Source organism: Diadema setosum, chromosome 17, assembly GCF_964275005.1.
Source record: "Diadema setosum chromosome 17, eeDiaSeto1, whole genome shotgun sequence".
Lineage (NCBI taxonomy): Eukaryota > Metazoa > Echinodermata > Echinoidea > Diadematoida > Diadematidae > Diadema > Diadema setosum.
In genome coordinates, this window is record NC_092701.1 from 13,499,219 (window position 1) to 13,525,665 (window position 26,447).

General features: G+C 38.8%; 1 protein-coding gene across 1 annotated transcript in view; it reads left to right on the plus strand.

Moving 5' to 3' along the window:
- LOC140240742 (E3 ubiquitin-protein ligase UBR4-like) overlaps positions 1 to 26,447 on the plus strand; it is a 91,731-nt gene that overhangs the window by 50,562 nt on the left and 14,722 nt on the right. Inside the window, exons 62-93 of the mRNA XM_072320508.1 lie at positions 286 to 405; positions 991 to 1,083; positions 3,006 to 3,077; positions 3,633 to 3,710; positions 4,123 to 4,256; positions 5,138 to 5,222; positions 5,870 to 5,948; positions 6,846 to 7,082; positions 7,679 to 7,844; positions 8,587 to 8,731; positions 9,115 to 9,200; positions 9,639 to 9,726; positions 10,092 to 10,285; positions 10,930 to 11,169; positions 11,718 to 11,856; positions 12,324 to 12,449; positions 13,165 to 13,305; positions 13,828 to 14,009; positions 14,415 to 14,520; positions 15,325 to 15,507; positions 16,119 to 16,203; positions 16,798 to 16,934; positions 17,383 to 17,512; positions 18,267 to 18,484; positions 20,033 to 20,215; positions 20,546 to 20,627; positions 21,085 to 21,258; positions 21,676 to 21,797; positions 23,919 to 24,072; positions 24,773 to 24,816; positions 25,236 to 25,316; positions 25,729 to 25,816. Coding sequence (XP_072176609.1) covers positions 286 to 405; positions 991 to 1,083; positions 3,006 to 3,077; positions 3,633 to 3,710; positions 4,123 to 4,256; positions 5,138 to 5,222; positions 5,870 to 5,948; positions 6,846 to 7,082; positions 7,679 to 7,844; positions 8,587 to 8,731; positions 9,115 to 9,200; positions 9,639 to 9,726; positions 10,092 to 10,285; positions 10,930 to 11,169; positions 11,718 to 11,856; positions 12,324 to 12,449; positions 13,165 to 13,305; positions 13,828 to 14,009; positions 14,415 to 14,520; positions 15,325 to 15,507; positions 16,119 to 16,203; positions 16,798 to 16,934; positions 17,383 to 17,512; positions 18,267 to 18,484; positions 20,033 to 20,215; positions 20,546 to 20,627; positions 21,085 to 21,258; positions 21,676 to 21,797; positions 23,919 to 24,072; positions 24,773 to 24,816; positions 25,236 to 25,316; positions 25,729 to 25,816 — 4,192 coding nt within the window. The remainder of the gene's footprint in view (positions 1 to 285; positions 406 to 990; positions 1,084 to 3,005; positions 3,078 to 3,632; positions 3,711 to 4,122; positions 4,257 to 5,137; positions 5,223 to 5,869; positions 5,949 to 6,845; positions 7,083 to 7,678; positions 7,845 to 8,586; positions 8,732 to 9,114; positions 9,201 to 9,638; positions 9,727 to 10,091; positions 10,286 to 10,929; positions 11,170 to 11,717; positions 11,857 to 12,323; positions 12,450 to 13,164; positions 13,306 to 13,827; positions 14,010 to 14,414; positions 14,521 to 15,324; positions 15,508 to 16,118; positions 16,204 to 16,797; positions 16,935 to 17,382; positions 17,513 to 18,266; positions 18,485 to 20,032; positions 20,216 to 20,545; positions 20,628 to 21,084; positions 21,259 to 21,675; positions 21,798 to 23,918; positions 24,073 to 24,772; positions 24,817 to 25,235; positions 25,317 to 25,728; positions 25,817 to 26,447) is intronic.

The window sequence follows — 26,447 nt, forward strand, 5'->3', positions numbered from 1 at the left end:
GTATTACACGACCCACTACCCCTTCTTTTTTTTTCTCTCTTTTTCCTGAGCTTCAATGTATATTGATAGAAGTAATCTTTTAGATACAGAAGTCATCTTAGGATACATTCAATGATATTCACCCAGGAATATTTCCATGGAATTGAACTACTCCATACGTTTTATGGGATGGCATGATGATTGATTTTTTGTGAGGCAAAGGTGTGATGCAAGTTGTTGAGTGCAAGGTATGCTTACCCATATTATTACATGTTTGTATCTTCTCTTTCCTTTCTTTATGTGCAGTCATCCACCCAGATCTCTCATGCCACAGCTGGTGCTCTGCTGAACTGTGGTGCAGTGGACCACTGTCTGCTGATCCTGAAGGCTCTCCTGGACCACTGGAAGGAAACAGGCATCGATGATGTGAGTCACACAGCATTCTTCTTCATGCTTCACTCAAAAGTAATAGCTAGTGACATGTTTTCAGTTGTCTGTGGAGGTTGACACAAACTCTTACAATTTTGAAATCTGTTTGTACACCTTTGACACAGTTGTAGTGACTAGATATTGTTGGTAGAATGGTACATGTGGGTGTCAATCAGTGTACGGATAATGCATTTAATTTTCCCAGAAATTTTAATGACTTCTTAAAAGGGTTTCTCCCGCATATGTAATTGTACCGATGCAGTTTTTTAAGCCTTTCTGTACGTTAAAATTTTAAGCTTTGGTTCATGTGAATGGGTGCTTTGTAAAATTGAGCTGCTTATAAAAGGACAAATCTGCATGTGCATTCTGTGCTCGTCTTGCCATATTTGTATGCACGTTTCCCTAGGAGGAATGCTTGTGTCATTTCCTTTGAGATTATATTTCACATAGACTATGTTGATAGAGTGGTACCTATTGGTTGATGTACAGATATCTTCATGCATTACCATTAGTCTTTTCTGAAGTTCATTGTTTTATGTGTTATCAGATGAGTATAATTAGATTTATTGATGATTTCTCCAGGAGACTGCACCTCCAGGAGGCAACCTACTAAGACCTCATCCTCCATCGGCTCCTCCAGACATGTCACCTTTCTTCCTACGCCAGTATGTCAAGGTAGGTAACCCGATACTTGCCATTGCCATAATGAAGTGCCTAAAGGATAAAGGATTGCTTAGTTATTAATGTACAATGTGTAGGTGATTGTAAAAATTCGCCAGAAGTGCTATTTCTATTACTACTACATTTGCTGCTTCTGAGGCCATGAATTCCTGTACTTTGATTTGAAACTTGAGTACATCCTGTCTCTTTAGTCACATTGACAAATTGAGTAATTTTTGCTTTCCATTTCTTGCATGAAATGAAAAGAAAAAAAAAACACCCTGTTTTATTTGAATATTGTGACATCATGTGACTTGTTTTGAAGCAGTCACATCTGTGCTCTGTTACATAAAGCTGTTTGTAAAGTTACGCATGACTTTACGAACAACTGGAATATGAAGTGCCAATATGTGTGCCCATCTTTTTATGCCTCCGCCACGAAGTGGTGCCGGAGGCATTATGTTTTCGGGTTGTCCGTCCGTCCGTCCGTCCGTCCGTCCGTCCTTCCGTCCGTCCGTCCGTCCGTCCGTCCTTCCGTCCGTCCGTAATGAATTTTGTGGACAAGGTAACTATCAAAACCTGTTGACGTATCCTAATGAAACTTGGCATGTATGTGTATTAGGGGGTGAAGTTGTGCCTATCAACTTTTGGGTGCACATGCTCAAGGTCAAAGGTCAAAAGGTCAAGGTCAAATACATAAAATTTCACTATTTCCACCATATCTATTGAATGCCTGAAGATATTTTCTTGAAACTTAGTGTATACATGTATTACCCAATTAATATTCTCTGGTGAAAGTTTGCGTCATGAGGTCAAAGGTCAAAGGTCAAAAGGTCAGGTAAAAATATCAAAACTTCTTTTTTTTCTCCTTGCCTTGGAAAATTGTTCAAGGTATCTTCATGGAACATAGTATATACATGTACTGACTGGAAGTGATTATCTAGAGAATGTAGGGTTCATGGGGTCAAAGGTCAGGGGTCAAAGGTCAAGTGCAACACTTCAAAATTTTACTATTTCCCTCATATTTATGCAATGCCAGCAGGGTTATTATTTTTTTACACTTGGTGTATGCATGTGTAACCTAATAGAAATTCTCTGGAAAGTTGTTTTTTTTTTCTTCTTTTTTTGCCTCAAAGGTCAAAAGGTCAAAGATCAAGTGAAAGTGCTGAACTAACTTTTTCCTCCATATCTCGAAGTGGCTCAAGTTATCTTGAAACTTAGTACATATTATGCATGTTCTACCTGAAAGTGATTATCTTATGAATTTTAGGGTCAAGGGCCAGATGAAAATGGTAACAATTTACTATTCAATTCAGAAATTGCACTTTTTCTCCACACCTGTACCTTGAAAATTACTCAATGCCTAAATGTATGAATGGGTCAAAGTCAAGTTAAAGTCCTTAAATCACTAGATACATGCTCTCCTATTCATCCAATTAAACCTAGGTCAAGGAAGGTGAACATTCAACACATTTGTGACAAACTTGTCATTTCAATATTTTGCCAATTTTGTGAAAATGTAATCACACATTGTCCACATGTACTATCTAGACCTATTGGGAAAATCATGCATTATGGCGGAGGCATACCAGTCGCCAAAGCGACATTTCTAGTTTTCTTATGTTTTAACAAAGTACGACTGTATGTTTATATTTAATCTACATTTGGGCAAAAATATACTTTTAACTAAAAACGTGTGATAACATGTACGAAAAGCCATTATCATCTGCAAATTTCAACTTAAACTATTAAAATTAACTATGATTAGGAAACCCACTTAGATTGCCATATTTATGTAATTCGTAAAGTTGTGCGTAACTTTACAAACAGCTGTATGAAACAGAGCCCTGGTCTTTGGTCAGTTCATCGATTAATATCTCCTGTGGTCATCACAAGGCTTCCACTATGATGAGATGTTTGTTCTCCTTCACTCACAGGGCCATGCTGGGGATGTCTTTGAAGCCTACCCTCAACTACTGACTGAGATGGTATTAAGACTCCCCTACCAGGTACAGATATACTTCATCATCATCCTCCTATAGCTTGTATAACCATATGCTGATGAAGCTGATAGGTGTAGGTGACTGGGTGAGAAAATAAGGGGAAAAGTGACTAAGATAGGTAACAATTTATGAATGCTTTGAAGATTACCTGCTTGGTGTTAGAATATAAATTTCCATTTAGATGAGACTGGTGTTATAATTTGATAAAGTTGCAAGGAAAAGGGATAGTGTTAAAATATGTGTGTTTGCAGTGATTTGTATTTGGAAAAACAAGAACACCACTGTACTTGTATTATTTTTTCAAAGTGACATATTCTTCATGGATGAGAAAAGAAAAATGTGACTTTCCTATGTATAGCACACCTTTGTGTTTAGGATTTTAGTCCAATGTTTGGTACCTTGTAACAATGAGAATTATTTTTATACTGTATACTTGGTCTACATAATTGCTTTAATGCAGTGTTCATTTACCTAACATTATGTCTCTTCCCCCCCCCCCCCCCAAGTTTACAGAGGTCACATTTTGTTCATGTCATGAATCTCTGTGTTGATGTCTTTCAGATGAAGAAGATCTGTGACTCGGCGCCCTCTGTTGGTGTCCCTGTGTTTGATCAGGCTTGGTTCTACTACTTGTGTGAGGTAAATATGACATTACACTCCTGGCCACTAAAATTTACATTCCAACTGACAAAAGGATAAAAATGTAGATACACGGGAGAAAAGACAAAAATAAAACATGAGATGAAAACACATGAAGGAAGGAATCAGCTTTGTACAACAGAAGACAAAAAAAAAGATGTACTTGTCAAATCTACTCGAATTTGAAATTAGGGAGAACTTGACATAGTGTGCTGACAATATATTTATCTAAAATCATGATAATTTGGTTACTGTATCTTTCACCCATTTGTTGTTTCTTTTTTTTTTGATCAGATATTACCCTTTTCAAATCGTTCATATTTTTGAGTGAAAGAAGAATAATTACATGCCATTTCTCTTATAATATGTATATCCTTCAACTGTTGGTATAATGTTATTATTGTTGCTCCAGTACATGATGACCCAGCAGACCCCCTTTGTGAGGCGACAGGTGCGCAAACTGCTACTCTTTATCTGTGGCTCCAAGGAGAAGTACCGTCAGCTGAGGGATCTCCATGCCCTGGAGTCCCACATGAGGGACATCAAGTGAGTTGATGAGATGCTGGGGGTGGTCAGGGGGTACAGAACTGGCGTGAGCTAGCAAAAAAAGTTCCCCCCTTGATTTTGATGTAGGATTTGATGATATCATTTGGAATATTTGTGTTAACCTCTATTGCTTGTCTGAAGTATCATGTCATGCCATGTCATGTTGCGAAATGTCATGGAATGTCATGGAATATCATGGAATGGAATGACATGTCATGGAATGTCATGCTTTGTACACAACATCACAGGCTTGGCAATGGCATAATGATGGACCTGGGAGGTCTCAGGACTTCCGAAGTCTGCAAAGGATGGATGAATTCTCTCATTTTTTGAGAGTTGGAGTCTTTAGTCGCTCAACCTCTCATTATTTTGTTTTGTCCTGGTCAAGTATGTTTACAGTACCCCATATTGTTTTATGTTTCAAGCAACTGCACACCTACATGTATATGCCTAGCTTGGTCTGTGTGTTGAATGACTCTTCATTACACTCAAGCATTGCCATTCATACCCCATCTGAACAGCAAAATGAAAGCTCTTGATGCTGTGCTATATCTACCCAGGATAATGAGCAGAAATCATTCAAAACACCTGTAACGTTCAAGAAAATTAACATTGCAAGCAACAGGCTAGACTTTCAGATCAATACAAGGAAAACTTCATCTAGTTGTGTGGAGACTGAAGTTTTCTCCTCCTCCAGTTGTTACTCCAGGTTGTGAATTCACTGAATATAAAGACTGACATATGTAGATGCTTCCAGTAGGTTTCATATTGTGATGACTATTTTTCAAGAAAATAAGTTGCATCATAGAATATCTCCAGGTGATGCATTGCTTTGTATTATGTAGACTGTTCTAAACTTCTTCTTCATTTCTGGTTCACAGACAAATCTGCTCTGAGAATGGACTGAATCTTGAGACAGTCTCAACTACACCGATATCCCTCCCATATGACACTCTCATCACTCTGGTAAGTGCCAACCAAATTCACAAGTAGATTGTATAGTAATCAAATTAATGATTGTATTGATTTGTTAATCAGTGTGCAGAAAAAAAAAAAGATTGACAGAAGAATCATTCATTTTAATTAATATGCAGTAACTGTTGCCATTAGTGATCAGGACCATTACTGGCTATTAGAAGCTTGGTAGTCTAGTGGACATGACACCTATCTAGCAATCTGGAGATCATTGGCATGAGTCCATCATGGGTATGCATGCCCTTGATTTTTATCATAAATGTTTCTTAAAACATTGAATGATATGGTGTTCATTTATGTCAAAGGAGGGCAATTTGTCTATCTGATGCAATTAAAAAAAAAAGAATGTGTGATGGGATTTACTTAACAGAGTTTTGAAGATCAAAGTAGAGTGTATGTAGTGTGTACATCTTTTATGTGTGTATATTAGCCAGCTAGACATAGCTTTTTTTTTAATCTGTATTGCCTTAATTGTCCAGTTTTTATTCCTTCATCATGCTGGAGTGGTGTTTGTGGGTATGAGTTGCAGATGTGATGATTTGATATAATCTAATGTAACATGACAGGGAGCTGAAGCCCATATTGTGTGGTATGTTCTAGATGTTTTTCTTTATTCTGCTATGTTTGTATTTCTCCAGATTGAGCACCTGAAGGCTTGTCAGGAGGTAGCCACATCCAGGACCATCAACTGGCAGAAGTTTGCCATCAGAGATGAGAGTCAGTTCCTCTATTTTCTCCTTATAGTTTTTTAGTCACTGTAGAAACCCTTTAAAAGAAGTCTTAGACATGATTACGGTCCTTTAATTATTTTCCATGCAATAAAGTGCTCTATCCTTGTATTTTGAACTTTAATTCTCCAAGACTTTAAGATGAAATATGTGTGTGATATTTCCAGATTTTTATCATGAAAGGTGTGAAGCATCACATTTCTATGTTCATGATTACATTGACTGTGATAAAGGATATGCATCAACAGAGAAAAGAGAATGTACACATGAACACGTCATCTCTTTCAGTTCAACGACATGGTAAAGAAATCAGGTAGGATATTTGAAGGTGAATAATGGGCCTTGAATTACTGTAGGAAAATTGTTTACATGTTTTGGTTGTAGGTGACTGACTACAGAAGTGGCTTGTATTTGACATAGTGGATATACATTGAATCCCAATGAATAGTGTATACTTTTTTTCACTGGTAGTAATAACGACATGGTAATGCCCCATTCCTCATAAAGCCATACGCTCTATTTTTAATAAGAATACAAGTGTTTGTGACTGTTGTGATTTTATATCACTCACAATATGTGTGTCTCACAGCAATTCTGGAATGAGCAAACTGAATTGACTGACAAAGCTTAGCACATATTCATCACTGCAAAGCTCTAAAACAGTGTGCAGTGCTTTACACCATAAAAGATACTGTAAAAAACAATATTTTAGCGGCATGAAATTTCGTGAGTTGCCTCTAACATTCAATGCATATAGTGTAGACAAGATCTTTAGCGTGCATTGTAATTTCACAAAAATTGGCTCTCACAAAATTAAAATGCACTCAAACATTCCTTGTTTTACAGTATGTAATGTTTATTGAAACCTCTTCCTTTGTTTTGACAGCGGTCATTCCAAGCCTCCTCCAGGCCAGTTTCCATCTGGACGAAGGTGTCGCTCCTCTCATCCTCCAGCTCCTGACCTGTGCCCTCTGTGGGGCCAAAGGTCAAACCACATCCTCTTCATCATCATCCTCTTCTTCCTCGTCGTCAAGCTCACGGCAAAAGAGAGAGAGGGATCGTGCCAAGGAGAAAGAGAAGGAGAAGGAAAAGGAGAAGGAGAAAGAAAAGTCAGAAGACAAAGGTATATTCTCACTTCGTATCCTCAGTCAATGTGGGATGGGAACAACTGTGAATTGCAAGAAAAAAACAACAACAAATCTTTGAATGCTTCAGTCTGTATTCTTAACTCATAATATCTTCAGACATTTTTGAGGATGTGCTATGTGTGAAGGTTTCTTCAAGCTATTCAAACAGTGGTTGTGTTGTTAAATTGATGTCAGATGTGGAGAAGATTTATAAGTCAAGGTGTATACTGTGATGCAAAGTTTAATGCCATCAGTACCTCGTATCGTATTTTGCCTGTACTGTGTATGTTATGTACATTCCAGGTCAGGTGAGCCATATTCAGTATCTTGGTAATAGTTCAGATGAGCAAAAAAAGGGTAATGATGATGTGATCATATGCCTTAAAAGATTTTGCAGGAGAGGTTATTTTGCTTCTCAAACCTGTACTTTCTTGTTTTGTTGTGCATTTCAGCATAAAGTGAGAGAGAGAAAAAAAAATCATGAACCATACTTGATATGATTACATTTAAACTTCTGTCGTGTGACTTCATCTAAACTGTGATCTTGGGCTGTTGATATTCATGTGAGAGAGAATGCTGTAATCTATTACAGAGACAAGCTCTGCCTATGACGAGGCCTTGTGTCAGGCTCTGGTGAATCAGCTCAACAAATCCATCAGCCGTGACATCCTTCGTCGATTCATTCGCATCCACCTCTTGGAGTCAAACAACACCTCCCTCCGCTGGCAGGCTCATGGCTTCCTTCTACACATCTTCAAGTAAGTCATGCTGGCATCATCCAGGGTCGCAGTCCTAATTAGCTCATCTTGAGTCCAACATGTCATTGTGCTTATAAGAGAGGGCTAAAGTTATGTATTAATTTTGTGTGTAACATTCTTCTTTTTTTTGTGTGTGAATTAAGGTTTAATGATGGGTATTTTTTTACACATATTCTCATGGAATCCTACTTTTAACTCTTGAAGTGACACATGATGGAAACCCGCACACCCAAGGGGTAACAGATTGTGATTGCATTAACCCTCACAAAGAAGATTTTATACATTTATTTGGGAATTTGTTAGTGTGTCTAAACTGTTCAATTTTCCTCTTGGAGGTCTCCTTGTATCCTGACATACCTTTTATCCTGTTGAAACGTGCTTGACTGTCAGCCATGTTAACTTTTTATGTGATATGCTTGACAAGTGTGAACAACAATCAAACTAAAACAAATAGAAGTATCAACAACTATTTAGTGAACTACACATACTTCGATTCTTTGTGCTCTAATTTGTTGTATTAATAATAATAATAATGAAAATATGATAAAATGTGTATGTTAAGGTGATGACGTTGTTGTCAATGATGTTTAAGGTCCAGTATTAGATTTATATGATATTTGCCAACATGAAGGGGATTGAATGGATAGATTAAAGCAGCCGAAATACTGATGACTTTGTCAGAAGGCTTGCAGGTTGATTTTTAACACTGAATATTCAATCCCTGTCTTCTCTCCTGAAGCAGGAGCTCACCTCCCACCAAACAGGAGGAACTCTTGGAGCTCATGTGGGAGCTGTGGCCAGAACTGTCCAACTATGGTCGTAAGGCTGCACAGTTTGTTGACCTGCTTGGCTACTTCTCTCTCAAGGCTCCCTACAGTGTGAGCAAGGTAGGAATCATCTCAAATCCTCTTATTGCTTCATTTATGTAGAGAGGTTGAGCCTCATATGAAAAGTCGATGAAGTAAAATATATGATGTTGGTGTTAGGTCAATATTCATTTGTCTGCTTTTACAATATTTGTTGAATCAATCAATTTTCTTTTTAATGTTTCAGTCTTGTATGCATTGTGACATGAGTACCGTTAACCCATTGAGGACGAGTCCTGAGTATACTCAGGCAAGTGTCTATGAGAAGATGCGTGTTGTAGCAAAATCAGTCCGTCCTCAGTGGGTTAAGATTTGATAAAGTTTCAAAGTAATTCCAGATTTTTGTTGCAGTGATTACAGCAGTATTCTTCACTTGTGTGTCTTTATTTCTGTTTTCCCCATAGTCCTTACAGTACGTCCAGAAGGCAGCTGCTCTGCTCAAAACTCAGAATTTGTGTCTGGCCAACCACCCCAACTCCAACATCTACAAGTAAGCACAAGCTGATGATATGTAAGCCATCAGAATCACAATGACAAAGTACCTTGGCAGAAATGTTTGTGCAGTAGTCAGACAAAAGATCTCAAGTTTAAGATGTTGCATTGTATGCCATATATAATGTACATGTAATTAATATCTAAACCAATGTTACTTTGACCTGTTTCCAGGCAGTGGCAATATTACCGTCTTGATTTACGTGTGTTTGTTTTTCCAGTGTAGTACTGGTACTTGTATTTCCACTGACATTTCCAAGCATACTCTAATTGATTTCAGATGGAAGAATCACAAATGATAGTTTTCATTTGATGAAAGGAGAAAATATTTGGAGTCTTCCAGGCATGTGGTCAAGTGATATAATATACTTACTAAGCAGTTCTCAGTCATTTTAGTCAAATTAACATTACTGTGATGTGTATTCTTTGTTTTCAGCATGTTGGCTGGTCTGGTTGAGTTTGATGGCTTCTATCTGGAGAGTGAACCCTGTCTGGTCTGCAACAACCCAGAAGTTCCCTTCACTGTAAGACATTAATGTGACTTTCACCTTGCTTTTTCTGATAATGTTCCATTCCTATGAGCTAATTCAAACATACCTCACTCATTATTTCTATTGCACATGCACAATGATAGGCATTATTTCCTTTCAATCCAGAAGTGGAATTTTACTCAGAAAAAATATGGCAGGATTGTTCAGTTAGACTTAATTTCACTGGTTGTAGACAGAGAATATTCTCCTTGATGTTTCATCAACAACTTTTTTTATTGGTAGAAAGTTTCGAATAAATCTGAAACAGTCAAAAGTATAAGTTGTATATTGCATTTCATGATATAGATTTGTTTAAAAGGAAGTATATGCCAGCAATCTGAATTTTTGTGTCTTGACAGAACATGAAACTGACTGCTCTCAAAGTGGACTCCCGCAACACGGCTAATTCTCAGATCGTAAAGCTAGTGGGCACCCACACCATTGCCAAGGTTACCCTGCGCATCAGTGACTTGAAACGCACCAAGATGGTCCGCACCATCAACATCTACTACAATAACCGCACTGTTCATTCTGTGGTGGAGCTGAAAAACAAGTGAGTGATGGCAGTACTTATGACAATCGTTCTTTTGTAGTGCATCTACTGTATAGATTAACTCTTTATGTGCCATGGTGGAAACCCCCTGTGTGCCACGTTATTCTGAGACATGAAGGTAGTCATGCTTTGAGGAAGAATTCTGTTTTTCCAGTTTGTATAACTTCTACAAATTTCTGTTAAGATGGGCATAATAGTAGGCAGAGTTAAAGAGGAATGCCAAGCTTTGTTTCGATATAAATTGTGTGACGACCCTATTTTCCATTTATCTTTTGAATAACCAAATGCTACATTACTGTAAAGGCATGACTTTTGCGCATAAAACCATGACAGAAACTTAGAATGTACGAGCAAATCTAGTTGGGAACATCGCTCGATAGTCGATCACCACATAGAATGCAAGCCGTATATGAGAGGAACAAAAGCACGAGAAACTTTTTCATTGTGTCGCGGGATTAGCAGTAATTAGCGGTTAATCGATCGGTCTTGGCGGCTTTGTTTGTTGAGTAGAATATGCGAAGTTAACTTTACCCTTTGCTTGAATTTTCTAGTCTTGCTGCCTTACCCATCCAAGTTGACAGTCGAGGCAGGGCATTGTTGGAGTTTGGTATTTAGTAAAAGATGAACTATTCCTTTTCCTTTAGGCCAACCATCTGGCACAAGGCCAAGAAGTGTGTGTTGGTGGCTGGACAGACCGAACTCAAACTGGAGTTCCCCCTGCCGATCGTGGCAGCTAACATCATGATAGAGTATGCAGACTTCTACGACAACTTGACAGCCTCTGCTGAGACTCTGCAGTGTCCCCGGTGCAGTGCCTCTGTGCCTGCCAACCCAGGGGTCTGTGGAAACTGTGGAGAAAATGTGTTCCAGTGCCATAAGTGCAGGTGAGATGGCAGTAGAATGTGCGTCACATCTTTATCAGCTATTTTTGCTCACAAGGAATGAGGGATCATTGTCATGTTACTCTCCATATCATTGTTTTGAAACAGTTGACATTTATCAGTAGAATTTGAAAAACCCAGAAAGCTTGGAAAGAAGTTCTTTCTGTTTGACAAAGACTGGAAATGGTATCATTCTGAAAATTGCAGTGGTATAAACCCATGTTAATCAAAACAACCACCTGGGTGGCTCTGTACTGTGCCTAGGAGAGTCACTGATTTTGATTCTACTGTCAGATACGGACAAATGGTCAAATAAGAGCTGCTTAATCATCACATAGGCTTCACACCCTGTCCCTACAGAAATGTTGGGTGCTCATTTGTTGGACATTTAATGAACCACGAGGCAAAGGAGTTCATGTAACATAGAACCTATTAAAATCCAATTTATGTACCTCACCTCTAAAAGCAACAAGTGTAAGGAAAATGTCGCAAGTCCAGACAGGTGCATGTTTGCTGAAACAAGATTTATTTCATTTCCCTTGACATGACAGAGCCATCAACTATGATGAGAAAGATCCGTTCCTCTGCAACTCCTGTGGATTCTGCAAGTATGCCAAGTTTGACTACACACTGACAGCCAGAGCCTGCTGCGCTGTGGATCCCATTGAGAATGAGGAAGACAGGAAGAAGGTATGTCTTTGATAGATAGTTGTCTAATCCATTGTACCCATTGTATGCACCTGCTAAGTTCCAATGCAATCCAAGTTATCCTTTTATGTGTGAAGCAGAGATTGCCGGTTATAGTTTTGTGTTTACTGTTTACGCCATATATCTAGCAATTTAATTTTGTTTTTGTGAATTTGGACTTAGTGACAGTTTCGCGAGTGGTTAAATTTGTGATTGTGTAGTACAGCACTGAATGGTGAAATGTATGCGTGCTCGTCACATTCATGTTGGGATCACAGTTACAATTTTCATGTGTTTTAAAATTTGTGAATAGCACCAGACTTGCAAAATTCGTAAAAATAAAAACCTAGCAAAATATTAAGGGCATACAGTACATCTGTGAGTGGTACCAATTGTCACATGATTACATCTAAATATTTTGACACTGTCACTGTTGAACAAATTCTTGACTTACTCCTTGTTCTGTGCAGGCAACAACCAGCATCAACTCCCTCTTAGAGAGAGCAGACCGAGTGTACCGTCAGCTGGTGTCCCACCGCCCACAACTTGAGGCTCTACTCATGAAGGTCCATGAAGCTGGCGGAGACAAGTCATCGGTAGGCTTGCCCACCCTACTGCCTGTTGTAGGATGCTTTGACTGTCTTGTCCATAGTTGCTCTTGTTTGTAACAATTTTTTAAAGCTGTTTTTGGTGAAGACATATACCAATAACATACCCAAAAGTTTGTATGAGCTATTTACTTCTTTGCCAGAGTAGTTTTTTAACATATCTTATCTCAAATGTCTATAGCAAGCAAACAACATATAGCAGTAATGCAACACATTGGATCTGTATATCATTTAGAGCACTGCTAAGTATGGCATCATGGTGGAATACATAAAGTGACAAAATTAAGATAATTCACATAAAATAGGTCCTTTGTTAAAAATGGTTTCAAAATGATTATGGTTAACCCATCACTGAACTCTGCCTACTTCTCATATATATTCTGCGATGCACAATTCATCTATAGTGATGCAGACAAAATCATAATTATTTTCTAGATAATACCAAAGACAGGGATAAATTCATCCATTAACTGACTGCGGCATCATATTGATAGTGCACACCACAATCAACATGGCGTGCTGGCAGAGGAAGTCACGAAAGATTCAATGATATGTGTGTACTAGTCCCTCACCAAGCTCTACATACTGTAGAACTGTAGAATTTGTCCCCTCTCTTCTGCTTATGCCACACTCTACCATCACTTGTTTGAGAGCAAGATGTACAGTGTATAAGGCATCGTCGTGTTTCATGTCTTTCCACCAGGATCTCTCAGGAGGAGGGACCTCCTCTGCCCCATCAGGGAGCTCCAGTGTGGCCACGGTCAATCGGGTCATCCAGCTCCTAGCACAGCGCTACTGTGGAGACTGCAAGGGGAATTTTGAAGAGCTTAGCAAGATCATACAGGTAGATTCACCATTAAGTCGTAGAAAAGCCACTTGAAGATGGCAAATATTCATCTTATGGGAAAGACAGGTGGTTATGTGAAGACTTATGACTTCTTGTGCCCAAATACATCAGTTCTATCACATGCAATATCTCATTTTTGTATGGATTGCACCTAACCTGTGAAGAGCTTACCAGATTAAAGAGACCATTTTCCCAGATTTTGTGAGATTTAAGCTCTCATTTATTTGAATTAATTTGTATGAACAGGGTCCTAGGAAATAATTTTATAATTTGCAGTTTGACTAGAAACTTTATAGATGCCGTTTTCATTTTGGGGAAAGTTTAGATACAAGGACTACTACCTCTTGTTTACATTGTAGGAACTTTGATGAGGAATCAGATAAAGGAAATAAAAATGTTGTCACATTTGATGAAAGAAGGATTTGTTTATTGTTGAATGTATGGAAAGCTCCCTGTTATTTGTTTCTAATTTCCTACCTATTCTCCTCTGCCTTACATTTGTTATTTTGTTCATTACAGAAAGTGCTAGCCTGCCGTAAGGAGCTCATGGAGTATGACAGACGCCAGCATGAGTCGTCCATGAAGGCTGCTGGACCCCACTCTGGCATGACCCCTCTCATGTCACCCCTCCCCAGCCCTCACCCTACCCCTACGTCCAGCTCCATGGCAGTCGCAGTGGCTAGCTGTCAGCAAGAGCGCAGGTTTGTTTCATGCCTTTTTTTTTTTTCATGGATTCATCTTAATTTATGAAGCCTTCATTTACCTGAAACAAAATACAATGATTGGTGATTGAAGGTTAGATAATAAGTCGAGTGAAATCACATCTTGTCATATCTTTCGAAGGGCATTAATTACCTTACACAAAGAAATGATAATTGATATGTAATTACAACTTATGACAACTCTGTCTTCATATTTGTATAGATATGATGTTATGTCAATCTTAAAGTCTGGGAATGATCTACTGGGAATGTGTGTAATTGATACATATGAGTTGTGGCAGTTGTTTGATGTGTAAGTAATAAATTCTGATTGGGGGATGATCATTCGGTAGACAAGACCCTGTGAATTAGTGCGACCTTCTTTGTTTCTCTGAATATGTTTAGCCTGGGGCGTTGCTATGGCTGTGCAGCAGCAGCCACTGAGCACTGTGTGACCCTTCTCAGAGCTCTGGCAACTCACCATGAAACCAGACAGATACTCGTCAATCAGGTAAGTACTGTGGTGTAATGGCATGTGAACTTGTTACAGATAGGTATATTGAGCAGGTGGAAATTCATTGATAACATCAAGGAAATGAAATATGATTTCCAAGCAAGTTTCCAGTCTCCAAATTGTTCCAGTAGAAGGTCAAGGATGGACATAGCAATCATGATGGCTGGAAATAGTTTATTGCATTTTTTCATTTTTTGGAGCAATTTGTCAAAAAGTTAAGCAGATTACAGTGTGAAACTGGAGAAATTTTTCCTTTCAGGAAGTTGTGTTCAAGCAATCCATTTAAGAAGCCGATGACATGATTTGTGACAAATGATGTTAAATCAATGCTAATGTGGATGATATTACTAGATGTCAAGACTTTGGTGATAATCAATGCACACTACATGTATGTTGCTGATTACACTTCATGAAGTATTTTATATGATGAAACATATTATAGAGAGGGTGTGAGACTTTTGCTGTGTATTAACATAGCTTAATCAAACTCAGGTATTTTACACCATGTTTTGAAAAGAGTACTTTTCAAACCCACAAGATGTATCTCTAATTTCTGACAGAAATGAAATAGATCTTTGTTTTGTTAGTTGACAGTATAGTTCAAACCAAGTGATTCATCTCTCCACTTTTGCTTATGCCCTCACTTTACTAGTTTAGTTTATTTCAACAAATGCCTCTAACTGCAGCATTACAGAGGTATTAAAAAACAGCTTTTCAGTGTTTTACTAGTAGTATGGTTAGACCGAGTATTGATGAGCATGGGTATGATGAGATTTCCATTTCATGTGTGATGTTTCCCAGGGTCTGATCCAGGAGTTGGTGGAGTATAACATGCGTCGTGGTTCAGCTCTGATCCGCACTGAGGTACGTCAGCTGCTCTTCCTCCTCACCAGGGACAATGCCTCAGCCACTCAGCTCCTTAATGACATCCTCATGGCTAGGATTGCCTCAGCCCTCCAGGGGCACCGCTCCAACCCAGATCTGGTAAGAGAAAAACCTGTCCTGTATAGGCAGTAATAGTGTGGCAAAGTCCCTTCTTCTGATATACAATGTACTCTTTGTATGTTTTCCTTCTCTATCTTTCTCTTTCTGTCTATCTACCTAACTTCCTATCTATGTGCCTATCTATCCATCTGTCTATTTACATATTAATCTATCAGTCTATCCTATCTATCTAGTTACCTATCTATTCATCTATCCATCTATATATTTATGTATCCATTAATCTGTCCTTATATCTATCCATCTACATATCCATCTATTTAGTATCTCTTTTCCCCCTCTTGTCCCATCTGTCAAAGGAAGACATTAATGAGAAAAGACCCATACAACTTTCTGTGTTGTTGTTTTTTGTAAAGCAATGTACCACTTGCACCTGTACAATATGTGACTCATGTTTATGACTTACTACGTGTCTTCACCAAATTACCTGAAGGTCAGAGAGGTAAATGTTTACAGCTTCAGAAACAAAACCAAATGCAATATTTCAAATGCCAGTTTGAGTTTCTTGCATACAGCAGTTCATCATTGACTTCATCATTGTTTCTAGCTCATCTAGTCTAACTGCAATGTGTTACTGCATGTTATTTTTCCAGGCTGGAGCAGTACGCAATGAGATGGCTCTCCTTATTCACACCATTGAGAAGGATGACTCATGCTGGGAGAAACGACTCAAGTGTGGTAAGTGGGGTAGGGGGGAATGGGACCCTCCTTGTGGTAGGCTAGAGGCTACATGTCCAGTGTAGCTGAAGTTTTGATTTGGCTGTCACTGATCAAGCAGGTTCACTGTTTTAGATTCATTGGGTGAAGTTGATTTATCATGAAAACTTGCTAGCTTACCAGACTGTCATTTCAGAACTTATTAAAAAAAGGTTAACATTTGATTAGTTTGTAGATTTGATGTCAAACATTCATGTGTGTATGCTTATGTGACAAAATAGATAAGTTATGATATCTTTGTCAAGTACAACTTTTTAAATCTGTATTTTAGTATAATGCATGATAAAATCTGCATCATCATGTGACATGAATCATGCACTTGTGAAGAATGATGCCTTATTTCCCTTAAAGTCATAGTACAGATTAAGGGAGAGATGACTCTTAATGTTGAAAAAAAATACCAAAGTTACTGAAGTTACACATCTCTAATGAAGAAGTTAAAAAAGCTTAGGTAGGGTATAGGCATGTTCACTTGGATTGTAAATTATGTCTACCTATATTTCAATAGTTAGGTGTGAACTGATTGTTATATTTATGACCCACACTGCATTGCAGTAATGAAGCTGTTCCTGATGGCAGTGAAGACAAGCAATCCTGTCGTCATGGAGAACATCACGTTGCCATGCCTACGCATCCTGCATCATCTTGTCAAGCCACCCCAGCCCACCAGCAAGAAGAACAAGGTATGGCACATTTATGAATTCAGAGCCAGTGATTTTTGTTTCTTCTAGTAAATATATAATTGATAATAGAGCAGAGACTGTAAAGTGTCAGACTGGTCTCCCAGGAGAAGCAGCTATCATGTTTACATGTTGTCTCTTACACTCCAGAGGTAAACATAGCTAGCTTGTAAAACTTGTGTTTTAACTTTTTTTCTACCCTTTGACTCCATGTTGCACTTCTAAAAGTAACAGTTCAGTCGATCTTCAAATTATTCAGACAACATAAGCTGCCATGTTGAAAATTCTGATGAAGGACAGTGACTGCAAGTCCCAATTATACAATGTACTTGAGTCAGATATCATCTCTACACAGATAACAAGATATGACAAGCACACCAATGGCATGTGAAGTTAGGGGTGTTGGAAGCTTGTGAAGCAAACTTACACTCTTGAATGTTTATCTATTTGATGGCAGGACAAAAGCATTGAGACGCTGAGCACCATGAAACCTGCAGGGAATGATGTATACATCAACACCTCTCAGTGGATGGGAGTAGGAGACATGGGGTATGCCACGTGGAGGACTAGAGTCCCATCCAACATCTCAGGTAAGATGAGATACCAGGAGGGTGAGACCAAGAACCATCTAGTGGTATGTTGTTGTTCTTAGGTTTGATGATGAAAATTATGCTGTCTTTGCAGTCTCATTTACATTATCATGCAAACTTTCAAACAACACATACTATGCTGTCTGTTGTGCTGTGTAGGATCCTCTTGATGTTGGTTTGTTTGACATACATGTATGAACAAGAGACATCTTTATAATAATAATAATAATAATTGCATTTATATGGCGCTTCATACTGACATTTCTTTAGATTTCTTTCTTCAGATCTTTAGACTGGATGGTTGTGAAGTGATGTACCCAAACAGAGGCCACTTACAAATACTTGATATTGTAAAACCAGAAACATTTGTGGCATGAAACTTTCGTGAATTGCTGACCATTAAAAATTATGAGAACAACAAAACTGAATGTGCACTACTAAATATAAATTGTACATGTAGTTAAAAAAGAAAGATAAAAACTAGATGCACACTACTTGTTTGCTTATGAGTATGAGAACTAGTATGAGAGCTTGTACAATGCACAGCATTGTACTGACATTTAGCGCATTGTGTTGACAAAAACTTCCACATGCATTTTACTTTGGCGAATCTTGGCTGCTTGTGAAATTGGCGAAAATTTAATGTTAACAAAAATTTCTTGTTTTACAGTTCATTGCATGAGTGACAGCCTCCACTCTGACCCCAAGACATTTTCTAACACAGTCTACATCCAATTCCTGTTTTGTTTCGCAGCCACCCAGCCAGAGACTGGTGAGAAGAAGCTCCCCTCCCAGGAGGTCAGGGGTCGTTATCTGATGGAGAAGTATGCCAGGAAGTGGATGGCTGGAACCAAGAAGTCCCCAGAGAGCCTGCACCTCGGTGGGAGCACCTGGCTGCGACGTGTCCTCTTCTCTTCCTCCTCCCGGGCTGCCAGGCAGGTGGCCTGCAACATTGTGGAGAGCCTCTGCCAGGTTGGTTTGCCTCTCACTCTTTCATCTCACCACCCACATTCACTGACTTACCAGGAGAATTTTCTTCACCCTGTTATTAAGGACTTGTGATGTCTGTGGCATGTACTGTATTGATGTATTAATCCCTGATCAAGAGCAGGTCAGCTTCATTATTAAAGTGTAGTTGCATTAGTGGTCATTGCAATTATATCAATATGAGGTACTACGTACCTTCATCAGATAAATTATTACTGAATAGCAAATATGCTGTACATGATGGTAGAAAAAAATCAGATACAGCAGTATTTGTTGAAAAATGATTTTTGTCCTCGCCGAACGAGTTCGAGCAGGGGACTATGAAACGGGCTCCGTACGTGTGTGTGTCCGTGTGTCCGTCCGTGCGTCCGTGTGTCCGTCCGTGCGTCCGTGTGTCCGTGCGTCCGTGTGTGATCAAAATGTTCAAAATGCTACTCCTTCGCCATTTCTAACCCGATTTTGATTCTGTTTGCTTTATATGATAGCACTACATAGGAGCTTTGAAACTTCTATACAGAATTTCAGTTGTGACCTTTGACCTTGACCTTTGACCTATATTGTACATTTTGCTTCAAAATGCTACTCCTTCGCCATTTGTAACCCGATTTCGATTCCGTTTGCTTTATATGATGGCACTAGGTGAGGGCTTCAAAACTTCTACACAGAATTTTGACCTTTGACTTCTTTGACCTTTGACCTTGATTTTTGACCTATATTGTACTTTTTTGCTACAAAATGCTACTCCTTCGCCATTTGTAACCCGATTTCAATTCCGTTTGCTTCATGTGATGGCACTAGGTGAGGGCTTCAAAACTTCTACACGGAATTTTGACCTTTGACTTCTTTGACCTTTGACCTTGATTTTTTACCTATATTGTACTTTTTTGCTACCAAATGCTACTCCTTCGCCATTTGTAACCCAATTTCGATTCCGTTTGCTTTAAGTGATGGCACTAGGTGAGGGCTTCAAAACTTCTACACAGAATTTTGACCTTTGACTTCTTTGACCTTTGACCTTGATTTTTGACCTGTATTGTACATTTTGCTACCAAATGCTACTCCTTCACCATTTCTAACCCGATTTCGATTCCGTTTGCTTTATGTGATGGCACTAGGTGAGGGCTTCAAAACTTCTACACAGAATTTTGACCTTTGACTTCTTTGACCTTTGACCTTGATTTTTTTACCTATATTGTACATTCGCTACAAAATGCTACTCCTTCGCCATTTGTAACCCGATTTCAATTCCGTTTGCTTTATGTGATGGCACTAGGTGAGGGCTTCAAAACTTCTACATAGAATTTTGACCCTTGACTTCTTTCACCTTTGACCTTGATCTTTTTACCTATATTGTACATTTTGCTACTAAATGCTACTTCCGGCGGGGACATATTTTACGCACCGCGTAATTTCTACTTTTCCTTGTATTGTTTGTTATTTGGTTTGTTGGTGTTTTTTTTTTACCTGGTATTTCCAAGCTTATTCTCTCGGTGTTATTTCTCCTCTTCAAAACGAACAACAAATTGTGTCCAGGTGTCAAGCCGCAGACAGCAGATGCTAGATCTCTTGACCAGCTACCTGGACCAGGTTGGACCCAGTGGGGAGAGTGCCCAAGAGTTCCTGGCCCTGTACCAACGCCTGACCAAGGCTGACCACTGGAAGCTGTACCTTGCGGCCAAGGGGCTTCTGCCCCATCTGGCTAGCCTCATTGCCAAGGTGAGAGTCTGCAGCTGGTTTGATCTGCAAAGTTAAGCAATGAATTCCACAGGGAATGATGGATTTGTATCTTTTTGCACGTTCTTTAATTTGTCTGTCAGGTATATAGCTGTTTTATTCCAGTTACCCAATGTAACAAAGTCGGAACATACATGTGTATTGATGAATGCACATGCATTTAACAAAAACTTGTGTAATTGAAGATTAGAGAGATTCAGGAAAATGTCATGTGATAATGACAATCATGAAAGCATAAAATGGAGCCGAAAAATTTGATTTACTAGTAATCAAGAAAGAATGACCTGTCATTTTTTTTTTCTTCAATTCCAGGAAATTGATGTCCTGTCCAATCTGGAGGAGACCACTTTGACCTCTGACCTTTCCCAGGGTTATGCTCTCAAGATGCTCACAGGTAGAGTATGACACTTAATGAATTATTAGATACCATCGATAGTTTACTGACTCGCCTTTGGGCATGGGGTTGACAGTAGGAAAAGTGTAAGTGTCATTTTCTTCACAATACACTGATCAGATTTAGCATGAAGCATCCTTAGGGGTAGAGATTGCAGAATCTTTCAAAGTGAGTAGAAAAATTTTAGGCAGGAGTACTGAGGGCCTATTTCATTTATCATCTCACTTGTGGGCCATATGGGTAAAGTCCATTGTGAGTGTGTAGTGTTTGATGTAAAGGGCCCCTGAAGAAATGCCTGTAGTTACAATTTATTTCATGTCACACCATCAAAGATCATCACAGGAAGCTGTATGTAGGTCAACTTTGTGATTGAACTTCGGTCAGCCTCTATCCCCATACCTATATCTTCTCTACACAATAGATTAACCTGTGTGATTTTGATTTTGTGTCCTGTCAGACCTGCTAGCTTCATTCCTGGAGGTAGCCACCATCAGGAGCCACTACAAGGCCAAGCTGCTTGGGCCTGTGCTTCACGGCTACCTGGCCCTCAGGAAACTTGTGGTTCAGCGCACCAAGCTGGTGGACGAGACACAACAGACCCTCCTAGAGCTCTTAGAAGAGATGACATCAGGTGAGATAAAGCAGTGCCCTCTATAATGTTTTTCTTCTTGTTTGTTTGTTTGTTTGTTTGTGTTGTTTTTTTTTTTTGCTCTTTTTTTATTTAGTTTGATATCCTTGGCCTAGATTCAGTCCAAGGTTGTCCAAAATTCATTTACTATTTAATTATGCTATGTGTAGGCTTATAAATCTTCAATTTTAAGTGGTGTAATCAGTGAGATAATATGTAATAGAATAGAGAAGGTCCCGAAGTAATGACAAATGTTATGTTACATTTTCCTTGTCTGTTACAAATAATAATAGTTTATAAATTATTTAGAGCATTTTCACAGCTTGGGACAACAATAGTCTAATGAATAGTTTTAATGATAAGCATGATGCTGTATATTGAACATTGAACATAATGATGTATCTCACCTTGTGTTTGTAGGCACTGAGTCCGAGACGAGAGCTTTCATGGCAGTGTGTGTTGACACAGTGAAGAGATACGGTCTGGAAGACCTACGTACCCCAGTTTTCATCTTTGAGAGACTGTGTAGTATCATCTACCCAGTAAGTCACCACAACAAGACAAGTGTTGTGTCTGTTGAATCACTGATACAATAATTGTCCCCGCCGAACGAGTTCGAGCAGGGGACTATGAAACGGGCTCCGTACGTGTGTGTGTCCGTGTGTCCGTCCGTCCGTCCGTGCGTCCGTCCGTGTGTCCGTCCGTGCGTCCGTGTGTGCGTCCGTGTGTGATCAAAATCTTCAATTTGCTACTTCTCTGTCATTTATGAGCCAATTTTGATTCTGTTTGCTTTATATGATAGCACTACATGGGAGCTTTAAAACTTCTACACAGAATTTCAGTCGTGACCTTTGACCTTGACCTTTGACCTATATTGTACATTTTGCTACAAAATGCTACTCCTTCGCCATTTCTAACCCGATTTTGATTCCGTTTGCTTTATATGATGGCACTAGGTGAGGGCTTCAAAACTTCTACACAGAATTTTGACCTTTGACTTCTTTGACCTTTGACCTTGATTTTTGACCTATATTGTACATTTTGCTACAAAATGCTACTCCTTCGCCATTTCTAACCCGATTTCGATTCAGTTTGCTTTATGTGATGGCACTAGGTGAGGGCTTCAAAACTTCTACACAGAATTTTGACCTTTGCCTTCTTTGACCTTTGACCTTGATTTTTGACCTATATTGTACATTTTGCTACAACATGCTACTCCTTCGCCATTTCTAACCCGATTTCGATTCCGTTTGCTTTATGTGATGGCACTAGGTGAGGGCTTCAAAACTCCTACACAGAATTTTGACCTTTGCCTTCTTTGACCTTTGACCTTGATTTTTGACCTATATTGTACAATTTGCTACAAAATGCTACTCCTTCGCCATTTCTAACCCGATTTCGATTCCGTTTCTTTATGTGATGGCACTAGGTGAGGGCTTCAAAACTTCTACACAGAATTTTGACCTTTGCCTTCTTTGACCTTTGACCTTGATTTTTTACCTGTATTGTACATTGGCTACAAAATGCTACTCCTTCGCCGTTTCTAACCCGATTTTGATTCCGTTTGCTTTATGTGATGGCACTAGGTGAGGGCTTCGAAACTTTACACAGAATTTTGACCTTTGCCTTCTTTGACCTTTGACCTTGATTTTTGACCTGTATTGTACATTGGCTATAAAATGCTACTCCTTCGCCATTTCTAACCCGATTTTGATTCCGTTTGCTTTATGTGATGGCACTAGGTGAGGGCTTCAAAACTTTTACACAGAATTTTGACCTTTGACTTCTTTGACCTTTGACCTTGATTTTTTACCTATATTGCACATTTTGCTACAAAATGCTACTTCCGGCGGGGACATATATTACGCACCGCGTAATTTCTACTTTTCCTTGTTAGAATTTTGCTTTTCTTGTTGCTTGTCATTGTGCCCACTCTTTGTTCCTCCAATTTGTTAAATTTTAAATTCCCACTTTGACACATTTTTATGAATGAAATCAGAATCACTGTGCAGAAACCTTGAGTGAGGATTTTTATGGACAAAGTCACGTCATATATATAACAATGCACAGGAAATAGATGAAAATAGGCAGATGGTGATAATGCTGATTGATGATGATGATGATGATGATGATGATGATGGTGATGGTGATGGTGGTGGTGATGGTGATGGTGATGGTGATGGTGATGGTGATGGTGATGGTGATGGTGATGGTGATGGTGGTGGTGATGGTGATGGTGATGGTGGTGGTGATTGTGATGTGATGATGGTGGTGATGGTGATGATGATGGTGATGATGGTGGTGATGGTGATGGTGATGATGATGATGATGGTGGTGATGGTGGTGATGGTGGTGATGGTGATGATGGTGATGGTGATGATGACGATGATGATGACGATGATGATGATGATGGTGATGGTGGTGATGGTGATGATGGTGATGGTGATGATGACGATGATGATGATGATGATGATGATGATGGTGATGGTGGTGATGGTGGTGATGGTGATGATGGTGATGGTGATGATAATAAGGAGGAGGAGGAGGAGGAGGATAATGATACTGATGATGATGATGATGATGGTGGTGATGATGATGGTCATGGTATGATGATGGTGATGGTTAAGATGATACTGATGATTTCATCCTCTGTATCCTACCAGGAGGAGAATGAGGTTGGCGAATTCTTCATGACACTAGAAAAGGATCCCCAACAGGAAGATTTCCTTCAAGGCAGGATGCAGGGTAACCCATACAGCGCTAATGAACCAGATCTTGGGCCCCTTATGAGAGATGTCAAGAATAAGATCTGTCGAGGTAAGAATTGTCATTGGTAAATGCAGCATAGATTGAACTGTTTTCTCTGTAACAAAGCAATGTCACTCTCAGTGAAAAGTGTGCAGAGTTTTATGTCTAATGGTGCCTTCAAGATGACAATATGATGGAAGTCATGTTCAAGGCCAATTTTGGTGGAGGTTCTCAAAAATTTTGATTTGTGGGTTTTTTTTTTTCTTTCTTTCTTTTTACATTGTAGACACGTTGGGCTTTGATAGAAAATCACACCCAGTTACCCACAGTATAGATGAGATTTTATGATGAGATCATATGTCTGTGTTTGGCCTTTGGCTTTTAAAGGGAATAAAAGGAACTTCAGATATTCTCTTCATGCACCACTGTCAAACACACAGTCAGCTTCAGCTAAAAGGTTTTGCCACACTTTTCTGATATTAAATGCGAACTTTGCACAAAGTATGTGAGATTGTTTGGAAGACAGAAATGAGATGTGGGATGTAAGCAATAGAATCCTGCTCAGGAGTATTTGTCTTCTATTTAGAGAAAGAAGTAAATGTTCTTGTGAATTTTGCTAATAAGTGGTTAAAATTGTGTGTCTGGAGTGTTTACAGTGTTGAAATGTTACGAGTGTTTAAAATGTATATATTATATCACAGTGTATTCAAAGCTACTACAAGTTTCAGCATGATGATGATCTTTTTACTCCCCTAAATGTATCCTGCAGATTGTGAACTGATAGCACTTTTGGAAGATGATACAGGAATGGAGGTGAGGTTCATATGAATCTTTGATTTTGGTAGCCAAGTGTAGCCTCATAATTTGTAATTGCCTATGATATGCTTGTTAATTTGTCTGTCTACTTGCCTAGTATGCTACAGGCAATAAAGAGAAACCTTGATTATGAGAAATACTTGTGTATCATCATGATTCCATCAAGAATGAAAGTAAAATCATATGGGTTGTGAAAATATTGTGGATATTATTGCACAGAGCTTTTTTTCTTATAAATGACATTCATCTTGAACATGTTTAGAATCTCAACATTTTGTGAGAGATGAATGGTCATGATGAATACCAGTAATAACAACTGCAAAACAGTTTCTGCCAATATTCTTTTGTAGTGATGTCCCAGTTTGTTTGTCTTTGTGAAGTTATACCAAAGTCCAACTGTCACATTCTATCTCCAGCTGTTGGTGAACAGTAAGATCATCAGTCTGGACCTACCAGTCAAGGATGTCTACAAGAAGATTTGGTGCCCTGAGAATGAGGTGTGTATCTCATATACTTGTTGCTCAGTTTTATATCTAAGAGTGTAATTTTTGGTTTGATAAAGTGACCGTTGAAGTTGTTCTGCTGTAATGCAACTTTTCATGAATGGAATCTATGATATCTCGTGCATGTTCGACTTTTCAGACTAGCAAAGTGTATTGGAACTGTGAATGAATTAATTTGCATCCATGAAATGCACAATGTAGGGCAGGGAAAAGTCTTGTCAACTCACAAATGTATTGCCCAACATGTTTGTTTTTTTTTCCCATCCCCAAGGGGGATAGAAGAAAAGGCCTTGTTTTAAAGCCCGTAATCTCATTTGTAATCAAACATGTGAGGTTTATTGTTTCACAATTCAGATCTTTTTACTTGGTTTGAATTGAATTACGAGCCATCTTCTTCCCTCTGTAGGGTGAGCCGATGAGAATCATCTATCGCATGCGTGGTTTGCTGGGTGATGCCACAGAAGAGTTCATTGAGTCTGTGGACAACACAAATGGTAGGTTAACAGTTTAACCATAAACTCTAGCGAGATGGATAGGCATTTTTCATCCTTCAACTTCTTCCCAATTGAATTATTCTTTAGCTAAGTAAGAACTCTGTCAGATGTGAAAAAAATAGAAATAGTAATAATGGTAATGTAACTCATAGAAGCACATGTCGCTAAGGGCAAACAGATATTTTGAAATAAGATGCAGGTCAAGTTATGTGACAATTTGATAAGAAATGTATCTAATCAAGTTTAATTCAAGTGGGATCAAATCAGGCTTGAAGTGTCATTGCAATTCACTGCGTTTTTACTGTAGTTCTTTTCTGTAATACTGGCAATTCTGATGTAATCTGTGTACATGCAGATAAGAAAATTGATATATGAATCTGGTGCTTTAATGTTTGGAATGTAAAGATATTTCATTTCAAAGAAAGCTTCGAGTTCTAAGAGGTTGTACACAATTAACATAGCATTGTTTCAAAGTATGATGTACAAAATATAGTTTGGGGGTACTATTTTTTCAGTACAATAAAGAATTTATTTACAAAGTATGTATTTGTGACTGAACCATGAATTTGAAATGTGCAGTCTTTGTCAGTAATTCTGGTTTATGCCCAGCACCATTCAAAGAGGACTGCCA